This window comes from Mustela nigripes, chromosome 16 (assembly GCF_022355385.1).
Source record: "Mustela nigripes isolate SB6536 chromosome 16, MUSNIG.SB6536, whole genome shotgun sequence".
NCBI classification, from domain to species: domain Eukaryota; kingdom Metazoa; phylum Chordata; class Mammalia; order Carnivora; family Mustelidae; genus Mustela; species Mustela nigripes.
The window spans coordinates 17,144,222-17,168,920 of NC_081572.1; the positions used below are offsets into that span (position 1 = coordinate 17,144,222).

Sequence of the window (24,699 nt, forward strand, 5' to 3'; positions counted from 1 at the left end):
GGAGGCAGAGATGACCAAGGAAGGCTCTTGGGTTGGGTGAAGTATGTTCAGAGGAAGGCGGAACTCACTTGAGCCACGCATCCCTCCAAAGCTGCCACATTTCCCTCCTGACCCCGTGCACCTGCTCCCACTGCTGCTGCTACCCCCGGATGCTGGCTAGTGAGGCCTGAGCGCAGACCCCCCACCCCGTAACTTTGGCACTTGACCTCCCTGAGCTTCAGTTTTCTCACCTGTAATTTAATGTACCTGAACACAAGGAAAGAATGAGATAATTGGAGTCCTGAGAGCAATCTCTCAGTCAGTTCCTCAAGTCTAAATTAAGCCAATCTGTTTCTCCATGCGCTGTCCCCTCCTTGTCCCCCACAATGAACCAGGAGACCCCACCCGCGCCCGTTATGCTGCCTCTGCCTTCCTCAGACCTCCTCTCCTCCCTCGGATACTCATGCATACACCCTGCTCCATGTGACCCCGAAGAGCCGAGGACTCAGAGGCTTTTCTCTAGTCTGGCAGAGGGCCTCCTAAAAACTGTGCTGATCCCCACGAATGCCTAATGACCCTGGGAATCACTTAGCAAGAGGAAAAGCCAGACCTTTGCCCTGGCCCTGCTCACAGGTGATGGGGTTAATCGGGAATTCTCTTTCCCTTGCTCAGGGCTGTCGGTGGGGGTCTAGGTCCCCGATGACCTGGGGACACATTAGTCAGTGATAAGTGGGGTTTTCCAGCCCCTTTTATCCTGTTTACAATACATTGGCTCTCCTTGGACAAAACCCTGTTTCCCTCCATCTTGCTCCTGGCTGTTATGGCTACATGAGACAATTTGCTGATGGACTGTCCACGGAGGGCAGCTTGCTTGGGCGCCCCTCCCCACCTCCCACAGCACCCGGGGCAACATCCCCTCCACCTGGTGGGTCTTGGAAGGAGTCACAGATGCTTGTTTTTCTTGGCTCATTGCAACCTCTGAATTCAGAAATGTCATCCTTTCTGTGTGCTCAGCTCTAATAGAATGGGCTGGGGAGCAAACCCAGAGGCGGTGAGATTATGTTTCTCTGGCTTGGGAGAGTGACTAGAGTTTTGCTGCTGGCCAAAGCAGAAGCCATCAGAGGTGTCTTATCTTCTCTATGGCAAGGCCGTCTTTGGGTTGACCAGCAGGCTGAACCAACAGCTCCCTGGATTGACTGGAGCCTGGTGAATGACTGGAGCCTGGACTTAGCTCCCCTCTCCCACTGGTAGCTTGGGCAAGCAAGTTAGTTTCTTGGAAGCTCGGCATGCTTGTCGAGAAAACCAGGGTGGGGATGCTGGTCCTGCCTCCGCCCCCAGCCAGGTAGTTACAGCACAGAATGAGAACTTGTTGAGAAAGTGCGTAAGGAGGAAGCATTTTGGGGAGCACACTGCCCTGGCTTCAAGTGATGACTCTTTCAGCAAGAATGACTCCTTTGATGGAGGCAGTTTCTAATTGCCTGTAAGTCTACCCTCAAATAATTCCGGCCTTCCAAAATGGCAGGCAGGTAGAATACTTGGGAGAATAAGTTGATTAAAACCAAGTCCATGGCAAGGCAAAGGATAATCAGCAAGCACATACCTTATGCCAGCCACAGAGCTGGGGAGGCACAGCAGAGAAAGCCGAGTCTCCTGCCCTCAGGCTGGTGGAGGCAGAACGGGGACACCCGTGCCAAGTGCCAAGTACGAGCACGAGGTGCATATGCAGCTCGGGCGAGGAGTTGCTGCCCAGCCTGGATGTCAGGGGTGCTCCCCAAGGGAGGTGAAACCAGAGCCAAGACCTGAAGGAGTGTGAGTTAATTGGGCCTGAGGCAGAGGGAAGGGTGTCTGAAGCACAGGGAATAGTGGAAGGCAAGAGGACACAAAAACCACCGTGAGAACAGCTGCCATCATTTTAGTGAGGCTGGGGGTTGGAGAATGGCCAGGGATGTGGGAAGGAAGGAGGGCTCTGTCTGCCAAGATAAGAAATTTTTACCAGATTCTATAGGCACCAGGGAGCTCTCCCAGCATACGAATGACCACAAATCTCTGTGTTAGAAGGATCGCTTGGGCATCATTCAAGAAGATGATTGAGGGCGCCCGGGTGGCTCAGTGGGTTAAGCCGCTGCCTTCGGCTCAGGTCATGATCTCAGGGTCCTGGGATTGAGGCCCGAATCGGGCTCTCTGCTCAGCAGGGAGCCTGCTTCCTCCTCTCTCTCTGCCTGCCTCTCTGCCTGCTTGTGATCTCTCTCTGTCAAATAAATAAATAAAATCTTAAAAAAAAAAAAAAAGAAAGAAAGAAAGAAAAGAAGATGATTGAAAAGGTGAGGGAGTGGTTGAGGAATGATGGGGCCTCTTACCGGGGTCTCACGGTCCGGTAGGGGAAGTGAAGCTTATTCACAGCTGGCTTGGTGGTGTGTGGTGCAGGTGGGATGGACAGTAGGGACACAGGGACTCAGAAGGAAACAGGAGATGCGCAGGGAGTGGGGGAAAAGGACCAGGGTTGGGGAGTGTCGGGAGCACTGACAGTTTACGAGAGGAACTGAATGAGGCAACCAGAGACACGTGACGGATTAATTTGGTTGCAGAGACAAAAATTAAGTTCCATCAAATTGAAAAGGTCAAAAATACTCTTCAGAGGCTTCAAGTTTATCATACCACAAAGGGAACCACCAAGGGAACACACGGGCTGACCCTGGGTTGCTGTACCAAATCCCAGAATGGTGAGGCACCTCTTGAAGCCAGGTAAGAGGAGAGAGCATGAAGGCATCATATCAATTTTCCTGAAACAGTACTTGACTCCATTAGCCAAGGCTCAAAGCCCTGCAGACGTTCCCCACGCATCTTTCCTGTCGGCATCCTAGCTTCTTCTTCCATTCTGCAGAGACCCTCTGCTTTGGCCCAGGGAAACCACACAGATTACCTGGGACTGCCTCTACCCTGCCAAGTTTACATCCCGGCTTGCCAGGAATGCCCAGCGCCTGCCTCTCCATACATCTTCATCTTTCCTGTACTTCAAGGTCCAGCTGAAATCTCACCTCTTCTGGAAAGCCTTCTTTCATCATCCACATTCAAAGGGATCTTCTCCTTCCCTGCATTCTGACAGAACCTAATTGTCTTTATGACACTGTTACCTTTTCATAAGTCCTGTACCCTGTCTCTCCATCTAGATGATAAACTTTCGGAGGTCAGGTGTTAATTGCTGTGTAACAAACTACCCCCCCCCCCAATTCAATGGCTTAAAATGTCATCCAGTTTGCTGTTATCTCTTGATTTCCTGGGACAGGAATTCAGGCATAGCCTGAGCCTTCAGTTCCATTCTTCTTCCTGCAAAGGTCACTGGGTGGGATTCAGCTGGTGGACAGACCAGTATAGAGGGTGCAAGATGGCTTCTCCTACACGTCTGGGGCCTTGGCTGGGAGATCTGGCTCAGCTGGGTGTGTTGAGTGGGGCACCTACACATACGAGCTTTCCAGAATGATGGTATCAGGGTACTTGGACTTCTTCCAAGGTGACTTGGGTTTACCAGTGTGAGTGCTCCCAAAATCTGGGTGGACACCGCAAGGCTTCTTATGACCTGGCCTTTGAAAACCCAGGATTTCTCCTCTGCCACATTATATTGATTACACAAGTCATGAAGTCCAGCTCAGACTGAAAAGGAAATGGAATTAAACTCCCCCTTTTAATGGGAGCAAAGAATATGATTATTCTAAGAATAATAAGAATTCAAAGAATATGGTTATTCTACATTACTTGCCGTAATGAGCAGTGGGTGTTGGCTGTGGTTGATGAATCACTAACCTCTACCTCTGAAAATAATCAGACACTATATGCTATTTAATTGATTTTAAATAAGAAATAAAGAACTTCTATGGCAAGCTCATGGATGTTTCACTCATCTTTGTGCCCCAATCTTTGCATTGTGCCTGATAAATATTATGAGTTTAATGAATATATGTATGAAGACTCATGGAAAGTGACCACTGGACTAAGTCAGGCTTACTCTGGTGAGCTAGAAAACACTTCTCTAAGAACAGTTCTCTGTTCTAGAACAGAGGAGAGGTTGGAAGGCAAGCCACCCACAGAGATGTTGGCAGTGTAAATCAGTTGTCCAGATGGCTTAGTCATAAAAGAAAAAGAAAGAAGATAGAAGTTAAAAGTGCAGCAAGATGGAGGGATGGAATTTTCCTCTCTTTAGAGAAAGCCCTATGCCCATATAAAGACCTAAGAGCCTGAGAAACAGAGAGGAGGTCCTGTGGATTTCAGTTTCCTTATCTGCCTTACCCACCTCACTGGGTTACTGCAAGGTCCAAAGAAGATATGGGCATAAAAATTCTTTGAGAAAATTTAAAATTTTTATCCAGCCTCTAAAATCTCCTACCTATAGAATTTTTAAAAGTCTGTAAATAAAAATCTACACATGACATTTAAGATTCCCCATGACCTAGCCCCAACTTGCCTTCTAACACTATTATTGCCCCAAGCTCCATAAATCCAGCCACGGTGGGGGACTGTCTATGTTCTTTCTCCCTTTTTTCCTTTTCTCAACAATATGCTCGGCTTCAAACGTCCTTCCCTTCATCTCCATTGGCCAACAAAATAAACATTTACAGGAGCACCTGGGTGGCTCAGTCGGTTGAGTGACTGACTCTTGGTTTCTGCGGAGATCATGATCTCATGGGTGGTGGGATACAGCCCAGCCTTGGGCTCTGCTGGGTGGGGATTCGGATGAAATTCTCTTTCCCACTCCTTCTGCCCCTCCCCCCGGGGGGTGGTCTCTCTAAAATCAATCAAGCAATCAAACAAACAATCTTTAGGGGGAAAAAAATTTACAGAGTGGTTAGCTTGTGCAAGACACTGTTAAAACTCTATTGATTCTTAAAAACAGAAACAAAAAACTATTGATTTTTGAAGGCTCCATTCATAGGCTATTTAGTCCATGAACCCTTCTCGATTTTCTCAGAAAAATGGTACTCTTGTCATTTGTAGCACTTACTCCACCCCATCATGTAGCTTGAGGGCATGATTAGCCTTCTGAACAGACTACGAAAGATGAGACATTTGAGGGCTATCTTACTTGTATTCTTCGCGCCAGGATCTGTGCCTGGTAATAGTAGGTGCTCATTAATAAATAAATATTAGAATAAACGGAAAAATGTTAGGGAAAGAACGTACATGGGTGGACAGTCTCTGGGGACACAAAGCTGGGTGGGCTCCAGGATACAGGAAAATAAAAGCATCAACTTGTCAAAGGAAGAGGAACATCTCCTCCCTTGGGAGGAACTGCAGATAAGCCTGGGAGGGTAGACACGGGTTAGGTCTATGCGGAGAGACCGAAGCGTCCAAATCCTTCAAGTCTTGACTCAAATGCCTCTTACATTAAGTCTTTCCTGAATCTCCGACGGGGCTGACCCCAGCTCAGCTGTCTCTTTGGACTTTCTCCCTTGCAGATGTTTATTTGTACACTTATCTTACTTCCTTTCCTAGACCGCGACCTCTTTTGAAGGCTAGAGGAACCCGGTTTCTCCCACAGCACACATGACACACGGTGACCAGTCCTTCATTGTGAGTTTATTGAAAGGATACATGGGGAGGGGGGTGCTGTAAGCGGACAGATTTGACATAGGAGAAGCTTGGGTCACAAACGCCAACGAAGAACGAAATCCCTAGACGCACCGTTGCGCAGTTTACAGCGAAACCCACCGCCAGGGTAGGGTAGGTAACCGCCGGCTTTCCCACAGCCTGGCTCTGAGGACCTCACGTCCGTCCTCTCTGACTGCCCTTGTCAATGCCTGACTCGATGCTGGAGACCGCCCTCGGCCCAAACCTATGCTTCCTCGTTCCCGATCTGTGGCAGCCCCTCTGACTATACTTGGCCTTCTCGTCCGGGGCTCCCCTCCCGTTGTCCTCCTCTCTCTCGCCACCACCACCAGCAAGGCGCGCGTGGGGGCAGCCCTGGCCGGCAGGAGGGGCGGGTCCTGGGACCGGAAGCCGGAAGCCGGAAGCGGGGCTGTGAGGACGTGTTCCGAGGAAGCCAGGGCCGGACCCGGCGGGGCCGGCGACATGGAACCGCTTTACCAGCAAACGCACAAGTGAGGGCCGCGTTGGGGCACGGGCGGGGGCGCAGTCAGGCTGGGCGAGGCCGGCTCCCCTGGGTGGGGCCTCGGGGCGTCCGCCATTGTAGAGGCCGAGTCCTTCCGCCTGGGCGCTGCCAGGGGAAGCGCTGAGTCTCTGGCAGGATGCCCAGCTCAGCGGCGGATGGAGGGTCTCCCGCCTGATGTGTGGGGAAAAGGGGCCGGACGGCTCCTGGGATCTCCGAGGCGGTGACTACCTGTCAGGTAGACTAGGAGAAGGGAGAGTCACACCTGCAGGTTATACTACTTTGTCTACCACCTACCAACTCGGTGCTCTTGGTTGGTAGAGCTGGTGGGGAGTCAGAGCCCCTTCACATAGTTTACTATTTATTTAGAACAGTTAAGAGACGTCCGAAGAAAGATCTAAGATGTGACAAGATGGGATGGAGGGTAAATGAGCAGGACAAATGGAATCTTCTTCAGCAATTTAGAAAGATCCATCATTGGACTAAGGTCGTCAGAAAAAGCTTCGTTGTAGCTCACAGCTTCTAAATGCTGTCAGCCCCTACTCTTCATTCACACTAATAGTGTTGCTGCTACACTTTTCTCCCGTTCATTCTGATATGGTTTATACTAGAGACCGTAATGATGAAGTGTTGGATTGGTCGAGTGAAAATAGAGAAACTATTTGTAATGGTGTTAAAATGACAGAATTTGCTCTCACCCCGGAAGCCCTAGTCTCATATAAAAACTATAGAAGGGACTTTAAAATTTCCACCTGTGAGTCAGTTGGAAAAAGGAGGACAGTTCTCATGATGCTAAGAAAGGTCTGGCTTTTACAGTCTGTCTTTTACAGACAGTCTCTTTTACAGTCTGTCTTTCCTCTTGAATGCTGAACCTTGGAGTTCTGATTCTAGACTTCTTTGCCTTGTTTTTCTGATCTATAAAATGTTAGTTTGGGGCCGGTTAAACTTCGAGGCTCCTTTCAGCTTCATTACTGGTGACTGAGTGTCTTAAAGAGGAAACACAATTCTGTGAGCATCAGCAATTAACTTTTGCAGTTGCAGAAATTAATGATTGTAGCTGAATTGACACAGCAGTAACTGAGCATATGAATTGTACTGGAACTTTGACCCCAGTTTGTGGTTATCTCTTGTGTGTCCCTGAAAATACATTGAGTTTAGTATTTTAAAGTTATGTATCTTGAAAACTCCTGAACCACCTGAGCACCAAGAGAAAAAAAAAAAAAAAGATGAAAATCAGAATAAACACTTAAATAGTACTGCATTCGGATGAAATTTATAGAGGAATAAGGAGCCAGGCTTCTATTTTTGATATTCCAGTGATTGTAAAGGTGCGCCTACTTGTCCCCTATATCGTCCAGCCTCATACAATGCCCTGCATCTTATTATCCCTAGAGATTCTGATTCTTTTAAGTCTGGAGCACAAGAAATTCTATTTTTAAGAAGCTCTCTGAGTGATTTTGGTGAACAGTATAAAAATTATTACTTTATCTCAAGACCAGTTCTTCCTTTTTTTGATTTTACCTTCTGGTGAGAGGCTAATTGTAGGAGAGGCAAGGCCAGGGAGATGAGAATGACCAGATGGTTCCCACTACTTTTAAGTAAAGGTTTATGTGATGCTATGTCGGTTACACAGCAGTTTCATACTTCATTTGGATCTCTGAGCCTTTAAATAATTGTGATTATTAGTACGCTGTTTTACCTAAGACTGAAGTGCCAAGGATTTAAGTAGCTTGTTTGTGGTCCCTCAGCCACTACCTAGTGCATCCAGAACTTGGAACCAGTATCTTGACTCTAGAACTGTTTCCTACTCACAGTGACCAGATGCAGTGTGGATACAAAGTGGGTGTTTATGAAGGAGGATGACGGTAATTAATGGACTTTTAAAAAGCAATTACATTCTAAAATTCTTCCTAAATTTTCTACAGACCTTTTTTTTTTTTTAAAGCTTTTATTTATTTATTTGTTAGAGAGAGAGAGCGTGAGCTCGCGAACACAGGCAGACAGAGAGGCAGGCAGAGGCAGAGGGAGAAGCAGGCTCCCCACCGAGCAAGGAGCCCGATGTGGGACTCCATCCCAGGATGCTGGGATCATAACCTGAGCTGAAGGCAGCCGCTTAACCAACTGAGCCACCCAGGTGTCCCATGACTTTTTTTTTAAGTCGGCAACAGTGACTTGCTATCAGATCTCTCTGCTTGTTTATGTTATTACCCAAGCCCCCCACGGCCCCCGTGCTAGGACAGGGCTAGCACTTCCGGTTTCTAGTGTCCACACCCCCAAGTCATACGTATGTATCACTTGTTCCTTACTGGCTTCAAGTATGTTGTCTGAGTTCCCAGTTCAGTTTAGAACACATTTCCCACCTGGCGTATAGCAATTCCCACCGTCCCATTCATACTTGCTTTGTTATTTTGCATTTATTTCATCTCAGGCTTGAAATGTAGGGATTGGAATCATTTTCTCGCCTCTTTCTCTTCTAGTTCATTCAAACCATATGATAGAGCTTTGATGGGAATGGTCAGTAATGTTTGCCTACAAATAAAGTTTATCCGTTTTAGCTTAGAAAATATTAACAGCCACCCAAAGGGTGTCTACAGGGTGGGTGTTGCCATCTTCTCTCTCTCTGTCTTCATAGAATTTAGGAACTGAAGGTGGGGGTGGTGGTGCCTGGGGGGCTCAGTTGGTTAGGCATCCCACTCTTGGTTGCAGCTCAGGTTGTGAGATTGAGCCTGCTGTTGGGCTCCACGCCCGCTTGGAGTTCCCTCTCCCTGTCTGCTGCACCCACCCCTCACTTGTGCACGTGCCTGCTTGCTCGCTCACTCACTCTCCAGAAATTAAGAAAAATAAAAGGGACTGGCAGGATCTTCCATTGCAACACATTTTGGTTAGGAAGACCCTTTTTAAAACCCAAGGCAGTTCGTGTACCCTATGTTGAAAGTTGCAGGAGGTCTTGTCTTTTTTTTTTTTTTTTTTTTTTACTTTTCTGGAAGAGAGAGAGTTCATAATTATTCTCGGGGTTTTTTTGTTGGCGGGAGGAGTGGGTAGGAGCACACCGAGCTGAAATCTGTCACCTTGAAATTTGGACCTTTTGGCTCGGGATCTTTCTTAAGGAGTAGCAGTGGTGGACAAACCCATTCCTCTTCGTATATGTTAACTCTAGATATTTGAAGAGCACCAGCTGCCCCATTTAATTTAGGGTTTTTTTTCCCCCCCTTTTCTTTCTTCAGAGCCTTACTGTCACTAGCTCTTTTGACCATTCCTTCTTCGTGACTTGACTTCTAGACTCTTTTCCAGTCGTCTTGTTCATTCATCTTCCATTAGAAGAAACCTTTGATAGACAGGGTCCTTTAACAGAAGGTTCCCAGAATGAAGTGCCGTTTGATAGCATACATCAGATTTTTTTAAAAAGTCTCAAGTCAAAATACTTTTCATCCCTGACCAATTGACTATTTTGGCCGAAATGAGAAATGTTAATCTTGTTTTGTGGTACAGTTTCCTAACCCATTATAGCACAGAGTCATGTGCATATTTCATAAGCATAACTTGGTTTTTTAAATAATTTTTTATTTTTTTATTAACATATAATGTATTATTAGCCCCAGGGGTACAGGTCTGTGAATCGTCAGGCTTACACACTTCACAGCACTCACCATAGCACATACCCTCCCCAATGTCCAACCACCCTATCCCTATTCCACCCCCCTCCCCCGGCAACCCTCAGTTTGTTTTGTGAGATTAAGTCTCTTATGGTTTGTCTCCCTCCTGGCATAACTTGGTTCTTTAAAACAATATGAACAAAACATAGAGCCAGAGACAGTCCTGTGGTAGAGTGCTGGGAACCTTCCCTAGCATCCCTTGGGTACCATCACGTAGCCTGCCATGAAACCCTCATCCTTACAGTATAGAGTACTTGTCAATCCAGTGGGAGAAATGCAGTAGCTCATTATTTTTAATTTGTGTTCTCCTGATGACTAGTCAAGTGGAGTATCTTTTTATATAGCTAGTGACCATTTGGGTTTTCTTTTCTGTCAGTCGTCTGTCATCCAATTTACACAAGTGCTTTGTTTGACTTTTCCTATTGACAGCATTTTTCTTACATGCTCTAGACATTAGTCCTTTCTCATCTAGTCAGTGTACTTTCCAGTCTCCACCTGTCTTTTTTTTTTTTTTAAATAGTGCTTTTGCTGTAGAGAAGTTTCTTAATGTAGTCAGATTTACTAGCCTTGTGGTTTGTGAGGTTTGGGGGATAGTTTTGTTGTTTGTCTTGTTTAAGAAATTCTTTAACCCAAATCGTAATACATAACACACATATTATGTATTATACATTATGTACATTTTGTACATATGTATTATGTATTATACATAATACATAACCCGAATCATAATACATAATACACACATGTGTTTTCTTCAGAAAGGTTTTTTTTTTTTAATTTAAATTCAATTAATTACCATCTAGTGTATTATCAGCTTCAGAGGCAGAATTCATCAGTTTCTTCAGAAAGTTTTTGAAGCCTCGCTTTTTCCATTTGGGCTTTGAACCATCTTGAGTTTATTTTTGTGTGTTATGTGAGATACCGTCTTCTACATGCATAACCAACTAAGCCTTTGGCATTGATCATAGTCATTTTTTTTCCCACTCATTGATGTCACTGAGTCCCCAAACACGGAAGACTCTTTCTAGCCTTCGTTCTTTGCTCTTGGGTCAGCGTTGGGGTCAGGGTTTGTCTGTCTGTCTCTGCACTGTTACTGTATTGGTTTTATTATTACGGCTTTTTATTGAGTGTAGCAGGTGGGACAGGTCATCTCTCTCATACTTACTTCAGAGTCGTCTTGGGTATTCTTTGCCCCCCCTTTTATTATGTTAATTTTCAGATTTTCTCTGTGAAGCTACCCTTGAAAATCTACCTCACTGTCTGCATGCAGGCCTTCTGTGAAATCCAAATTCTCCTTTCCATCAGCATTGCCGTGTGGTCCTCGACTGCTGCTTGTGTGGGAACCCTGATCCAGATGTTGGTTAAGTCCAGTCAAATCCCCACATCTGCCTCCAGATCTCCATGCACCCTCATTCTAAACTGTCACCCTTTCCTTACTGGAGTTGCCATCTGGTCCCTCCATCTCTGGTCATGATTTCTAATTTCCTCTCTGAGCCATGGATCTCACCCAGCACACTCAGAGTCATTAGAGAGTTGGCCTTGCTTCTGGCACCATGGGTCATGTTTAGAGGCTGCAGGAAAGCCCTGGAAAAGACAAGAGGAAGTCGAAACCAAACTTGGGCTCCTTTGCTTGCATTGGTCAGTTTTGGTTCACTGTGGTGCCCATGGTGGAGGATGGCTGCTGACCCTTCCCACAAGGGTTGGCGATGATATGAGAGCGCAGCAGGCTCCTTCACTGTGCCTCTGAGGTGGAGACCAGAAGCCCCAGCAGGTCGTTGTCGGGGATAGCATAAGCAGTATTCCAGGCCTGATCACAGAGGCCACTGGGAAGGGCTCTGAGGGTGACCTTGGCCAAGTCCAGGGGAGCCTCTGGAGAGCGCCCTAGGGCCAGATGTCTGGGGCCATGCTAGAAAGCCAGAGCCTAGGGTTGCATTTCCAGAGGAGATAGCAATCACCTGATACTGCCAGGGAAAGATGTTTACCAAACAGGAGATCCCTATCTTTCAGGACCTTCTCTGATCATTTTCTCCAGCTAATCGCCTCCTCCCGTCTTCCCTGGCTCCCCTTAGCCCCCGACCCCAACTCTCAGGCCAGACAGCCTGCTTGTAATCTACATGACATGCCATTTTACATATCGTTTTCTTCATTTCTTCTCTCACCAGATCATGTCTCCCATCTTCAGAATGATCTTTGGAACTTGCTTCACCACCGCCCCCTTCCAGTACCCCCAGATTGCTCTTGTATGTCCATCGCCTTTGCTTGGCACCACTGTTCCTCAGCTTCCTTTTTGTTTATACTTTTGTGTATGAGTGCTCTCTCAAATCTTCTTGGGACTTTTCATGTCTCTCTGGCCTGTCATTCCTAATTACATCGTTTCTCAAGGACAAGGATTATATCTGTCCTGCCCTTTGACTCTCCCTAGTACAGGCCAGTGCTTAGTACATTGGGTCAAAGAACAGAGAGTGGGATTGGCTGGGTCCAGATTGAGGTTTATCACTCGCTGTGTGACCTTGAACAAGCTACATAACCTTTCTGGGCTTCAGTTGTCTTATTTACAAAATGAGGATGATAATGGTTCTTTCCTCGTGGGGTTATTGACTTTGCAGAATATCTTAGATGCGCCAAGCGCTGGATAAATGCTGCTGGTCGGTTTTATTATTTAATATTCATGTTAAAATATTAGAAACCCTGCCAAAACGTGTGGCCTAAAGTGCCACTTACAAATTTTACAGTTCAGCGATGCTGTCAATTTAAATCAGTTACATGTTGGCATCAGAAAATGTGTCTTTCCTGACCGAAGCGCTGTTGATTACTCCCGTCTCACTCATTTCCTCTCTCTTCCTTTGATAGGCAGGTCCACGAGATCCAGTCTCACATGGGACGCCTGGAGACGGCAGACAAGCAGTCTCTGCACTGTGAGTAATTAACTATGGAGACCAGAGTCCTTTCTCTGATGACACGGTGCTAATGGGCTGGGTTTCCTGACCGCTTTTCTGCCTCAGGAGCTTAATGATTCAACGCAGAATGAGTTCTGCTGTTAGGGTGGACAGAAAAACCCTCTGGCAAAGTCCCTGACTTCCCTGATTGCACCCTGCGGAATCCCACAAGTCTTATCCCCCATTACCCCTCCACTCAACCTGACATGCCCCTATGGGAATGGACGTTCTCTCCTCCATCTGTCTTAATCTAATTACCGAGCCCTTAGAGGAATGTACTCCATACCAATTCAGAGATGTGTAACTGGAATTGGTCATTTCTGCTAAGCTGAGGGCTGTGGCTTTTTTAGGAGGATTACTCAGAAACAAATAGCAATATTAATTAGTTCAGTTCCCACACCACGGTTTCTGCGGAGACAAGTGCTGTTTTTTGTTTTGTAGTTTTTTTGCTGTCAAAAGAAAAGGTTGTCTCTCGAAGCTGGTCGGACAGGCACCACTGGTTCCCCACACGCCACAGGGGCCACCCCCTCACCTCCCTGCCTGGCTGTCAGCATGCCCGATTCTGTCCGCTCGTGCCTCTTTTCCACAGCTTCCAACGCATCTCTGGGTTCTATGCCCACCTTGTTCTCATCAAAACTGTGTATCTTAGCTGTAGGTTGGACAGTTCTCGGGCAGGAAGTGGTCTGGGTGCTCTCCTGTACCCAGACTAGTGTCCACGGGCTCTGTTTGCCTTCCCAGTATTTCCAGTCATACGATTAAAAATGGAAAAGCAGGCATTTTGACTGTTTATCAAAAGGAATAAGGAAAATGAGTGTATTTATCATATCTTTACCTCTGTAGAATCTTTCCTGGGCCTTTCCTAGTGGTATTTGGTCTATCTGGGGATGTCAGCATCAGGCTTCCCGGTCTTATGGAAAGCCTTCCGGGAGCGGGTGTCTGTCTTTCACACACTAATCTTCCCCTTTGCTTTTTTTTTTCTTTTAACCTCATTACTATAGGGAATTCAGTTGGCAGCCTTTTGACTAGATATATAACTCATATCTGAGAATAATCTCAAGGGAAAAGAGACCTCGTTCTGTTTCAGACGATATTGCATTTTGCTTAAAATATTTCATTTCTAAAGGCAAGAAATTTATTTCTGTAGTTTTATCTAGCTTTTTAAAAAATTGGCATTGTTACAGCTCTAACAGCTATGTGTGTGTGTGTGTCTGTGTGTCTGTGTGTTTAGAACAACATTTACAGAGTTACTTAGTATAACTTGAAGTTTTTCCAGTTATTCACTGGTATGTGCATTTTTCTCCCTTTTAGAGGTGTTTCTTTGAATTTATTGGATATGGAAAAAAGATGTGTTAAATGTATCCCTCTCATTTCAGTTCACTGTCTCTTTTCTGGCAATTATTCTTTTTTTCTCTTCGGTGCAGTAGTAGAGAATGAAATCCAAGCAAGTATAGACCAGATATTCAGCCATCTAGAACGTCTGGAGATTTTGTCCAGCAAGGAGCCCCCTAACAAAAGACAGAATGCCAAACTGTGAGTGCGCTCTTTGATACCCTCAGCCCATCAGGGGAGGCTGGCGAATATTCTTGAAAATCCATTACAGATTGAAAAACTGAGACTCTGTAAAGATGCAGTTTCCCTAAAGGGCACGATTCCATTTCAGTGATGCTTCCTCAGAATTAAAAACCCTGTGAGGTTTGTGGCTCAGAAGCTTCGTGTCTCCTCACAGTGGGTCGTTTGGAAATTTTACATCTGGTGCTGTTTTTCTGACCAGACCCAGGCCTCTTGAAGCCTACTGCCATCAGAGAGGTTGGCTCTGGCCTTTGGTTCCCGCTGCCTTCTTGGGTTGAAATGAAATCTTGCCCTTAATCACTTATATCAGTCTGTTTATAATGAAATGCCAGTCTCATGTTTGATACTCCCCCCATGAAATTGAATTGAAACCCCTGTCACCACCTCCACCCCAGGCCCTGCTCCCAGAAGTTTTATGAAACTTTGTTGATGCTTTACTCAAAAGATGCCCTTGGGCTGCTTCTTGGAAAGCGATACAGTCCATAGAAGGTCAGGGAGAGGTCCTTGAGCCTGCTTCCTGTCACCTGTTGCCTGTCAGGCATCCAGACACAGAGACCAGCAGATGCTTAAGGAAAGCTGCTGGAGTCTCGTGGGCTACACCCAACTGGAACCACAGGCTGCTGCTCTTATTCTCACCATCCTCCCTCAAAATCAGATGATTTTGGCGGGGGTAACATGCAGCAGGTGTAGGGAGAAGCAAGGGGACATCTTGAATACAACGCCTGGCCACAGCAAGTGTGTAGCCCTGGGCTCCTGCAATGTAATCTCTCTCTCCATCAATTCCAGTCGTGTTGACCAGTTAAAGTATGACGTCCAGCACCTGCAGACCGCTCTCCGAAACTTCCAGCATCGGCGATACGCAAGGGAACAGCAGGAGAGACAGCGAGAGGAGCTTCTGTCTCGCACGTTCACCACCAACGTAAGCCAGGCTCTGGGGTGGGGATCCGCGGGTCCGTGGCAGTTCCCTGGCACTGCGGCGGGGGCCTTGGAGCTTCATCCATTCCAGGGGGTGTCTGAAGCCCACCGAGGAGGAGGAGGAGCCTAAACGGAAATGACAGCGGCTTTCATGCATTGCCACTCACACGAGACCTAGACAGGGAATCTCCTTTGCTAATACAAAAGCCCAAAAAGGAAGCAGTTATGTCGAGGGAATGGGCAGAGGAGAAAATGACCGAGGTCAAAATGGTTTGACCGAGAGGTGGAAGTTCACACGGTGGAAGCGATTTTTTTTCTGATCAGATAGAGCCGGTGATGAGAATGGAGATGGTCTGTCAGGAGGGCAACATTCCAAAGCTGCCTTCTGGAAGTGCTTGTCGCTATGCCGTGTCTGTGCGTGACTCCAGGGTTGGACACATGGAAATGTTTTAGCCCCAAGTCTCAGCAGCAATTTGGAGGAATTTGTTAACAGATACATACTTTGTTTTGGACGGATTGCTTAACTTTGAGCCTGTTCGAAAGTGGCCTGTTGGTGTGCATGTTTGATTTTGGGGACACCCTTGGCCCTGCCCTTGAGTCTCTATAGGATCATTTCCTGCACATGGCTGTAGAGCACACTGGCCTTTTTCATGTCCTGTAGCCCATGTTTCCACCCGCGAGGTGGGATTGGTGGTCATTTTGTCTTCATTTTCTAATGAGGTCTTAGCTTTCTTTACCTGTCAGAGTTCAGATCAATCCATGTTTCACAGACGTCTGTCTCTTTGCCGTGTCCCCACTGGCAGTAAAGTTTGCAGAGTGTTCCAGAATGTGCCTGCATAGTTTTTGCTCCTCTAGGGTAAGCAGTCACATATCGGTGATTAATAATGTGACAACGTAATGAGGACATGTTGGTGGTAAAGCTGTAAGCATAGTGACCTTTCCTTTTTTTTTTGTATTTTCACGTTTTCATAGCTGCCTTTCAGAAGTATAATGAACTATACAGCACACTGAAAGGTGTGTGGACCTTTGGTAGTCATGGCATTGGGTGTTCAGGCCTGTTTAAGGCCAGGGACAATGGCTCAGAATTACTCTTGTTTCCTACCAGCTTGGTGAGCTGCGGTGCACACGGCGTCCTTAGTACAAACTGACTTGCCAGATGAACTACTTACTGGTCAATGCTCATTAGCTGTTAGAGGGTAAGAAAGATTTGCATATAAAAGGCATTCTGCTGATGCTTGTCAAATGAGAAAGGGACATTCATTGATTCATTCAAACCCTGGAGTCCTATGTCTTCCCCCCAGCCCCCGCTGAGCGTTGGCTGTGTGCAGAACGCTGCGGAAGATGCCGAGAGTAAAGCTCATAAAAAAAACCAGGGCCGGGGCTCCTCCCTGTGAGTGCTCCTGTGCGAGCTGCAGGGACAGAGTGCAGGTGCGTGAGAAATGGTTCCGAACCTGTGCAGCAGAGGAGAGGGGGTGTAGCCTCTTGGTGGTGATTGAAAGAGGTGAGAAGGGCACAGCTTGCCAGACCGGAGAGTGTGCTGTGGTCGGGAGGCAGGAAAGAACAGAAGCACGGCCAGTCCCGAATGACTTCTGTATACAGTCCCCTGTGCTGTAAACTTAGAACCCCAGGACTGATCTCGGGGTTGGTCTCTACAGGATGGTTAAGAGGGGGCCAGGCTCCGCATTCAGTAGTGGGCTGCAGGCCCCGCCGGACTTAGCAGCTCACCATGGCCTCAGGCAAGCTACTCCACTTCTTGGCTTCCGTTTCTTCACTTCTAAAATGGGGACACCGTAGTAACCATGTCGGGGTGTTAGAATGAGGATTAAGTGAATTTAGGGTAGTGCACACGCAGAGTGGAAAATGCTTGATCGTTGTGTCCGTTTTCCCTCCCTCCCTTTCTTTGCAGCCCTTTCTTGCCTGCTTAGGAGAATTGTCCCATTCAGGCCACCGTTAGGCCATCGACGGGAAGCATGGGCTTCTCTATCCTAAGTCTCCATCTAGCAAGCATTTAGCAAACATTTAGTGCTGAGTTCATTCAGAGAAAGCCAAGGAGAGGAAGTGGGGAACAAGCTAAATTCATAGAGAAGTAGTCAGAGAAAGCCTTTAGGAGAAGGCCAGCGAGGCCTTGAAGGACTGATGCTTTTCCCTAAGCAGTGGTCACGGTAGAGCCGGTGGAGAGGCGGGAATGGACGGACCTTGGGTACGACATTCTTCCGCAGAGTGCCAAGTCGGAGGAAAGCTGTTCTTCCTCGGGGCGAACAGAGGCCATCGCTGGTCTTGGGTTTTTCTTCTCTCTGAGGCACCTTGATTCTTGCACCAGTCCCTCTGGCTGTTCCTCCGAGTTGGCCTTGGCCGAAAGGCAGAGCGGCCAGGTGTTGCGAGAGCCCAGGGGCTGAGCAGCCTGCAGAGCTAACCCAATGCCTGCGTCTCTCCACAGGACTCTGACACCACCATCCCAATGGATGAGTCGCTGCAGTTCAACTCCTCCCTCCAGAAAATTCACCACGGCATGGATGACCTCATTGGAGGAGGGCACAGTATTCTGGAGGGACTGAGGGCCCAGAGACTGACCTTGAAGGTGGGGGCGCTTCTGGGGGACAGAGAAAAGGCCCCTGGTTTTGGCCTCATCCAACAGTTTGGTACCTGTGTTTACACTGTGATTCCATATCCTCACATTTTGAGATTTTGACAGAATCTGGGATCCTTCCTGTTGGAGCTGAATCATTTCGAGGCCACAGGTCACCACGCTCCCTTCGCCAGTAGCTATTTCTTGCGCTCGCAGCAAAACCTAATTTGGCCTCTCTTGGTAACTAAGTCCTTTTCCATTTTCCGAACCCATCATGAAAGTGCCTGCCACGAAAGGAACCAATAAGACCAAGAAATTCCGGTTTTAGAAATGACAGAATCCATGAGTCTTAAGACGGTAGATGTGGCTGTACATGGTGCCTCCCCCTTCTGCGGCTTCCCTGAGAGCCCTCGCTGTGGACCACCTTGGAACCGAGACCTTTTGTGCTCCTATAACTGATCCCCCGCTGGTGGGGTCTTAGGGCCGCCCTGGTTGACTGGCAGCAGGTCACCAGTTCTAGAGCACCGAGTGCTGACCCACAGCAATCTCCTTAGTCACAGGTGTTTCTAGAAGCCCTGCCTCATTGGCTGAGACTCAAACTGCCCCCCCCACCAGCGCCGCCCCCCGGGAGTGGTTTACAGAAACATTACACAGATTCTGATGTCAGTCCTGGTGTTTCTGCCTCAGCCCTTTTCCTGTATCAGCCCTGATGGATAATGGGGTGTGGGCCGTGCCTGTTATCAGGGTGTGGTCCCCTGTGAACACAGCACTCCCAGCCACTGAGCTGTGAGAAACAGTCACTCGGAAGTGTGAGCTTTATCTTAGTTTTTGTTGGACCATGTTGAGCCTGTCAGCTCTGCAGGACTTTTGGAGGGAGCCGAACAGCCCCGGCCATCTTTACCGGGGACATCAGGCGGGCTGTTGAGGGACACTTGTCCTCCTGTCGGTGGCCGCGGGGCTTCTGATGGTCTGGAAGTGTGGTCTCCAATAGCGGTAATCACAACTGATACATGATGATTCATCAGCCCTTTCTTTAGAAAACTGCCCATATCTCAGAAAAATAGTAAAACCCTTTTGTCTATTTAAAGTTAAGAGAGTATGCGCGAGAGCAGGGGGTGGGGGCGGGGGGCTTGGAGACGGAGAGGGAGAATCTTCAGCAGGCCCCATGCCTCTCAGGGGCTTGATCTCACGACCCTGAGATCATGACATGAGCCAAAATCAAGAGTGGGACACTAACCGACTCAGCCCCCAGGCGCCCCTGGAAAACCCTATCAGGATAAGACTCACCAAGTCGTGCTAACATTGACCTGGTGGGGGTTAGTTGAGGCTTCTGGTTGAAGCCAGCATTTATTTCCCAGCGAAGTCCGGTGTCACAGGGGAGTCCAAGCTGTCCCCAGAAAGAAGTGCTGGGAAGCCTGCAAGGAGGGTGGAGTTGGAATGTGAAGTTTCTAATTTGGTTTCCTCTGTGCATCTACTCCTGCCTACCTGTCTCTTGTGTCTTGATTTCCACCACCCACCTCCAGCCCCGCTCCCATCAGGGGTTTTTCTGTCTAAACCATTGGGAAGGAATATAGTGGAGAGCATGAAGGAACTGAGCTGTGATCTGGAGAAATTTGTGGTTGGAAAGGAATACTTTTTTTTTTCTCTTTTAAATTTATTTTCATTTTCAGGTGATTTTAGCTTGATACTGGCACTTCATACAGTGATGAAATCACCTGCTCTCAGCTAAGCAGAGCCTAATGAGACCTAAATTTTACCATCACTGTCGTGGAAAAAACCCTCCTCTGCCAACAGTAAAGTTGGACTCGAGAGGTCTGACTTGAGAGATCCCTCTCTCTGAGGCTTGTTCATCATTGTCTGGGCTGAACCTGGGTTTTGAATTCCTGTCTGTGATGCCTCATGTTGTTTTCACTTCTGCCTCTTCTCTCCTCATTAATGCATTGTTCGTTTAAAAGACCCATGGAGGGCATCAGGGCAGATGCCATCGTAAGGTTACAGTGGGTGGGGTGCGTGGAAGGAGGTTAGGGTCTGCCCCAGGAGTCGTTTATACTCGTTACTTCATAAGAAAATTGAGTGTGCTTATGAACAAAACTTAGAAAGCAGAGAGGAGGGGCAGGCTGGGTGGTGTGGGCTATTGATTTAGGAGTAAAATACCCTTTTGGTTTTGGTGGCGTTTATGTAAGGGGTCGCTGTGTTGGTGTCTGTCATTCCATGTCACCCACGTCAGACCGTTCGGTAAACATGGATGGTTGGCCCACATGTTACATGCCAAAGAATCCTAGAGGTTTCTATTCTACAAGGTGAACAGGCTGACAGCCAGGATTTTGGAGTTAGGGAGCAGAGGAAGAGTTTTTTGATGTTGCCCTTTAAAAAAAAAAAAAACATGTAAAAAATGTAAAATGTAAAAAATTTTTCTTGAGGTATAATGTACCTGCACGTGCACAGATCTAATTTGTGCAGGTCGTTGCATTTTGGCAAACACACACCCTTTGTAACTCACACTTCTTTCCTGACAGAGACCATTTCCATCGGCCCTGGACAGTTCCTCCTGCTTTTCCCAGCCAGGCGACCCCTCCTTCCGGGCAGCCATCGTTCTGCTTTATCTCCCCATAAAGTAGTTTTGCCTATTACTGAACTTCATATAGATGTATTTGGAAGTGTGGCTTCTTCCTCTCGGGAGTGTTTTCCAGGCTCTTCCACATTGTTCCATGTCAGTCTTTAGGTACTCTTTATTGTCAGGTAGTATCCCCATTATGCCGATTCACTGAACATTGTCTACCCATTCTCTGGTTGATGTACTCCTGGATTGTTCCCAGTGTTTGGCTCTTCTGTTTTCTTTTAGAAGCTTTATGTTTAATTCTGTGATCCATCTCAAATTCATTTTTGTGCATAATTTGAGTTGAGACTCTTCTCACATAAGCCACGTATCAGATACACAGGGGATGTGGGTCTATGTGTCCGTGATACATATGTGTGCTAGAGTCCAGTGTCCCAGCACATTCGTGGAAAAGACTTTTCTTGCCTCCTTGCTTTGCTCTGGTACCTCCATCCAAAGTCATCAGAGTGTAAGCGTGGATCTGTTTCTGATTAATGCTGCTTTTCATATACTTCAGGCGTGACCAGGAGACTGCATATTGGTAAAGTCCCACTCCTTGGCAAAAACAAGTTGATCGTTTTTCTTTCTCTGCCTTTCTGCTCCAGGGGACTCAGAAGAAGATCCTCGACATTGCCAACATGCTGGGCTTGTCCAACACAGTGATGCGGCTCATTGAGAAGCGGGCTTTCCAGGACAAGTACTTCATGATCGGTGGGATGCTGCTCACGTGTGTGGTCATGTTCCTCGTGGTGCAGTACCTGACGTGAACCAGTTACACCCCGCGGCTGCGCATCGCTCCCACCGCGCGAGGGTCCGTGTGAGAGTGTGTGCGAGAGCGAGACGGGGGGCCCGGAGGCTGCCTTCCGCAATGTATGCCCTTCTTCACTGTGAAGACCACTTGCAAGTCATTGTGATCTGTAACCTCGTGGAGGTTTTAAACCTGCTCTGTTTTCTGTGATACCTCGGAGGGGGAAGTGAGTGCCACCAAGACGCACGGTCCTTAGGAAATGAAAAAAGTACCCATTCTCTCTTTCTCTTTCTTGCCCTCACTGGGGGGAGGAAGTGACATAAGGGGAAGGGGTGAAGAAGGAAGGAGGAGGGAAAGGATGGCTTTGTTGGTTTTGTCCGTGTAGCTGATGTGCACCCTGGGAAGGCTTTCGTCATGAGCCCTGCAGATAGGACTGTCTACTTTGGCTTCACCTGGCCGTTCTGGCTCTTAATGGGTAGGTTAGAGCAGAAGCAAAACAAAGGAGGGGAAAGAGGTCTTCTTTCCCTGCGTCATTATAGCACATGAATTTCCCTGCCCTTGCTACTAGTTCCCCTCACCCCTCGGCGACATGCAGATGACTAACTGCCAGTATTTGTCACCCTTTCCTTGGAAGCAGCCACCTAGAGGAGACAGAGGCACTGATGTTATTGAAGACAGCAAGTAAGATTTTCCACATTACAGTGGTTCTGTGTCGGTCCTTTCTAAAGTGAGGCCAGTGTTATTCCCTGAGAATGTTCGGTGTTGAGACCGAAGACCCTAATCACTGATTTTTTTTTTTTCCTCTTTCCCCAGAGGTTAATAGAATGGGAGGCTTTGTAGTTCCCAGGACTGTAGCCTGGCGTCCCGCCCAGTCTCTGGGGGGCCTCTGCCCCCAAGAAAGTCACTTTGCGCCAAGGTTAGTGTTGGGTCCATTAGGGCATCTTTTCTAGTTTTAGCGTCTCTGATTCTCTGGCTCTCTTCCCTTCCCTGAAATCTAGCAGCTGCCAGCCAGGCCCCCATTCTTCCCAGCTGGTGTGGGCAGGAGCCACCGTGGAGACGTCCCTCGTGTCCTGTAGAGTCTCTTTTGTCAGGGACTGGGACCCTTTTCCTTCTCTGACCAAGCCCGGATCAGGGCTGTACCAGTACCTGGTGTAGTGTGGAACTGTTGGTAAAGCCAGCCTCTGTCGTGGCCAGGTGCTGTAGGCGCTGGAAGGACCCGGTCAGCATGTGTTTTCACCTGTCACAGGCCCTCCCCCACCCTGGGCTCGGTAGCCTTATGGCAGGACATCAAATAACACTTGGCATTTCCCAGAACTGGAACCTTGGTCAGTATTAACTGTGCCTGGGCTTGTCCTGCCCCACCTGCGCCCTGTGTTTGTTTTTTGTCACCGGGATGGTCATCTGTCTTGTCTTCCTTTTCTGTGTGTGTTCCAGTCCGCCTCTCTTCTTTACCTCCCCCTGTTTCTGCAGCAGTGTTGGTCCTCCAGGCATACCTTCTGGCGAGTGTGTCTTCGTTATCACAGATTTTTAACATGCGTTTTCCCTGATTTCACACTTGGGCTCTTTATTGCTCTTACCCCTCTTCGCTAAGCAGGGGCCCTGGATGTCAGAAGAAGGGGGAACCTGTGGGTTGCTAGCCCTGCCAGAGTGAGAACGGTGGCCTGGAGGGTAGACAGAAGAGTCTGAGCGTCTTTAGACCTAGGTCTGACTTCGGGGAGGTGAAATTTCCAGCACTCCCAGCACCCCGGCCCACGCAGGGATCTTTAGCAATCCATAAAAAGGGTTCCATAAAGTGGATATTTAAACTGCACAGACCCGGTTGTCCTGTTCCCTGGGCATCTGAGGATCCTGCCAAAGAGCAGCCTTGAGAGGAGGGTGCATGAGGAACAACGAAGTCCCGCGGACCCGCACTCAGGGCAGGGGTGGGGCGCGGAAACTCCCCCGGCACCCCACCCTGCAGTGCTGATGTGACCGATCTGTTTGTAGTGTGCACCAGCGGGTTTCCACACCTGCCTCCCCAGTGAGTATAGGTCTGGGTGAACCAGAAGTAAGGCTTTCTGTCCTGCTGTACTTTGAGAGCCGCTCTCCCAACTTTGTAATAAAAGTTAGGAAGGCAGTTCATGGGTCTTTACCGCCTGGGGCTAAGGAACAGCAGTCACAGCGTTTCTGGAGACCCAGGGGCCCTGAGATGGCACAATCTGGCTTTCAGAGTCCTGAGAGAAACACACCTTGGCCTAACTGGATGCTCCTGTCTCCGCAGCACCAAACCGCCCCCTCCCACCCAAACCCAGGGAAGGGTTCCAGGCCAGGGAAGGAGCACCCTCTAGTGGAGCTGGGATGAAGTCTGAAGTCAGGCAGGTGCGAGAATGTCCAGGGGATAGCCTCTTTGACCTTGTACAGGATTTGGATGTGCCCGTGGCACTTGAAGACAGGTGGGTTGTCAAAGAACTTGGGATTATCTTCATTCCGTGGAGCGACCACCTTAAGAAAAACCAAACTCAAAGACCCAAGTAAGTAGGAGAGTCTTGATTTTTAGATGAGACTTCCCTGCTGGGGTTTCCCGAAAAGTCTTTTGCACTCATGGGATTTAGGTCGGTTTGATTTGCACATTTGGATTCACACCTGTTGTTTTTGAAACACGTCAGTTAAATAAAGTTGAGATTGTTAGTTTACTTAGAAAATTACCTTTTGTAACTAATGACCCTTTTTTAATAGTTTCCAGGCTAGAGATTCTCAAACACTGCTCCATGGCCGAGGCCTAGGCTGGCTGCCTTAGAAGCAGCTAGAAAACTTTTCTGAAATGATAGATTCCTGGGGCCTATCCCAAACCTTTTCGAGTAGAGTGTTTTTTAAGCCTCGAAGTTAGTTCTGATGTGTGTATTTTGGAACCACTGTCTTTTAGACACAAGGCATTTGTCTTAATCAGAGATGATCTCATTTGAAAATAAATGCTGAACTAGGTGGGCATATATGTGTAAAGAGCAAAACCTATCAAGTCCAAAATAAAGTCTCATTTGTTTATGTCCTGTCTTATTCCAGAAAAGATTTGAGGAGATTTGCAGGAACAAACCAGAACAATGCAATAGGAAGAAATGAGGACCAAGAGCAAATCAGAGTAGAGTGTCATTACTAAGGAGAAAAACCCAAATGTGGGTCACGAGCCCTTCCAGAACTTTTCTGGGTCGGTTCAGAGGCCCAGCAGCCAGAGCAAAAAGAGAAGCAGGATCTGTTACTGTGTTAGTGCAGGTGGGGTTGTCGTTTGCTCAGAGGAAAACCCAGACCCTTAATACTGCTAGCTTGTGTGCGGCCCTTACTGGAAGTCAGGTGTGGTTATTCTCCTGGATCGCTCCTCCGTTCCTCACAACCCCTCCAGATCATGTCCTGTATTATTCCCATTGTGCAAGAGGCTGAGATGTAGTGACTTTCTCCAGGCCACACATCTGTCTGGCTTCATAGCCCAAGTTCATAACCATGGCACCGAGGTGCTTCCCGGGTCCGAGATGGGGGGCAGGAGATGTAGGCAGTATGCCAGGATTGAGAATAGGCTGTAAATCACTTGTGCCTCACAAGGGCAGGTTTTTTGTCCTAAAGTATCTTCCTTAATGAAAGGGGGAGAGAGAATTTGTGGGGTTTCTCTAAG

General features: G+C 47.8%; 1 protein-coding gene across 4 annotated transcripts; it reads left to right on the top strand.

Annotated features, from left to right (window-relative positions):
- Positions 1-6,039: 6,039 nt before the first annotated feature.
- Positions 6,040-24,080, top strand: GOSR2 (golgi SNAP receptor complex member 2). Of its 4 annotated transcripts, none has more exons than XM_059380015.1 (6): positions 6,040-6,068; positions 12,580-12,644; positions 14,087-14,195; positions 15,021-15,153; positions 17,587-17,727; positions 20,917-24,080. In XM_059380015.1, exons 1-6 carry the CDS (start codon positions 6,040-6,042, stop codon positions 21,076-21,078), a joined length of 639 nt encoding a protein of 212 aa, XP_059235998.1. In that variant the 3' UTR covers positions 21,079-24,080. The 4 variants fall into 4 exon arrangements, with proteins under 4 accessions (XP_059235998.1, XP_059235999.1, XP_059236000.1 ...); XM_059380016.1 differs by having other exon boundaries at positions 14,090-14,195; XM_059380017.1 differs by lacking the exon at positions 17,587-17,727.
- Positions 24,081-24,699: the final 619 nt, after the last annotated feature.

Coding starts and splice junctions, on each gene's coding strand:
- GOSR2 (XM_059380015.1), top strand. CDS start 6,040: ATGGAACCGCTTTACCAGCAAACGCACAA. Junction 6,069..12,579: donor CTTTACCAGCAAACGCACAA/GTGAGGGCCGCG, acceptor TTCCTTTGATAG/GCAGGTCCACGAGATCCAGT. Junction 12,645..14,086: donor AGACAAGCAGTCTCTGCACT/GTGAGTAATTAA, acceptor TCTTCGGTGCAG/TAGTAGAGAATGAAATCCAA.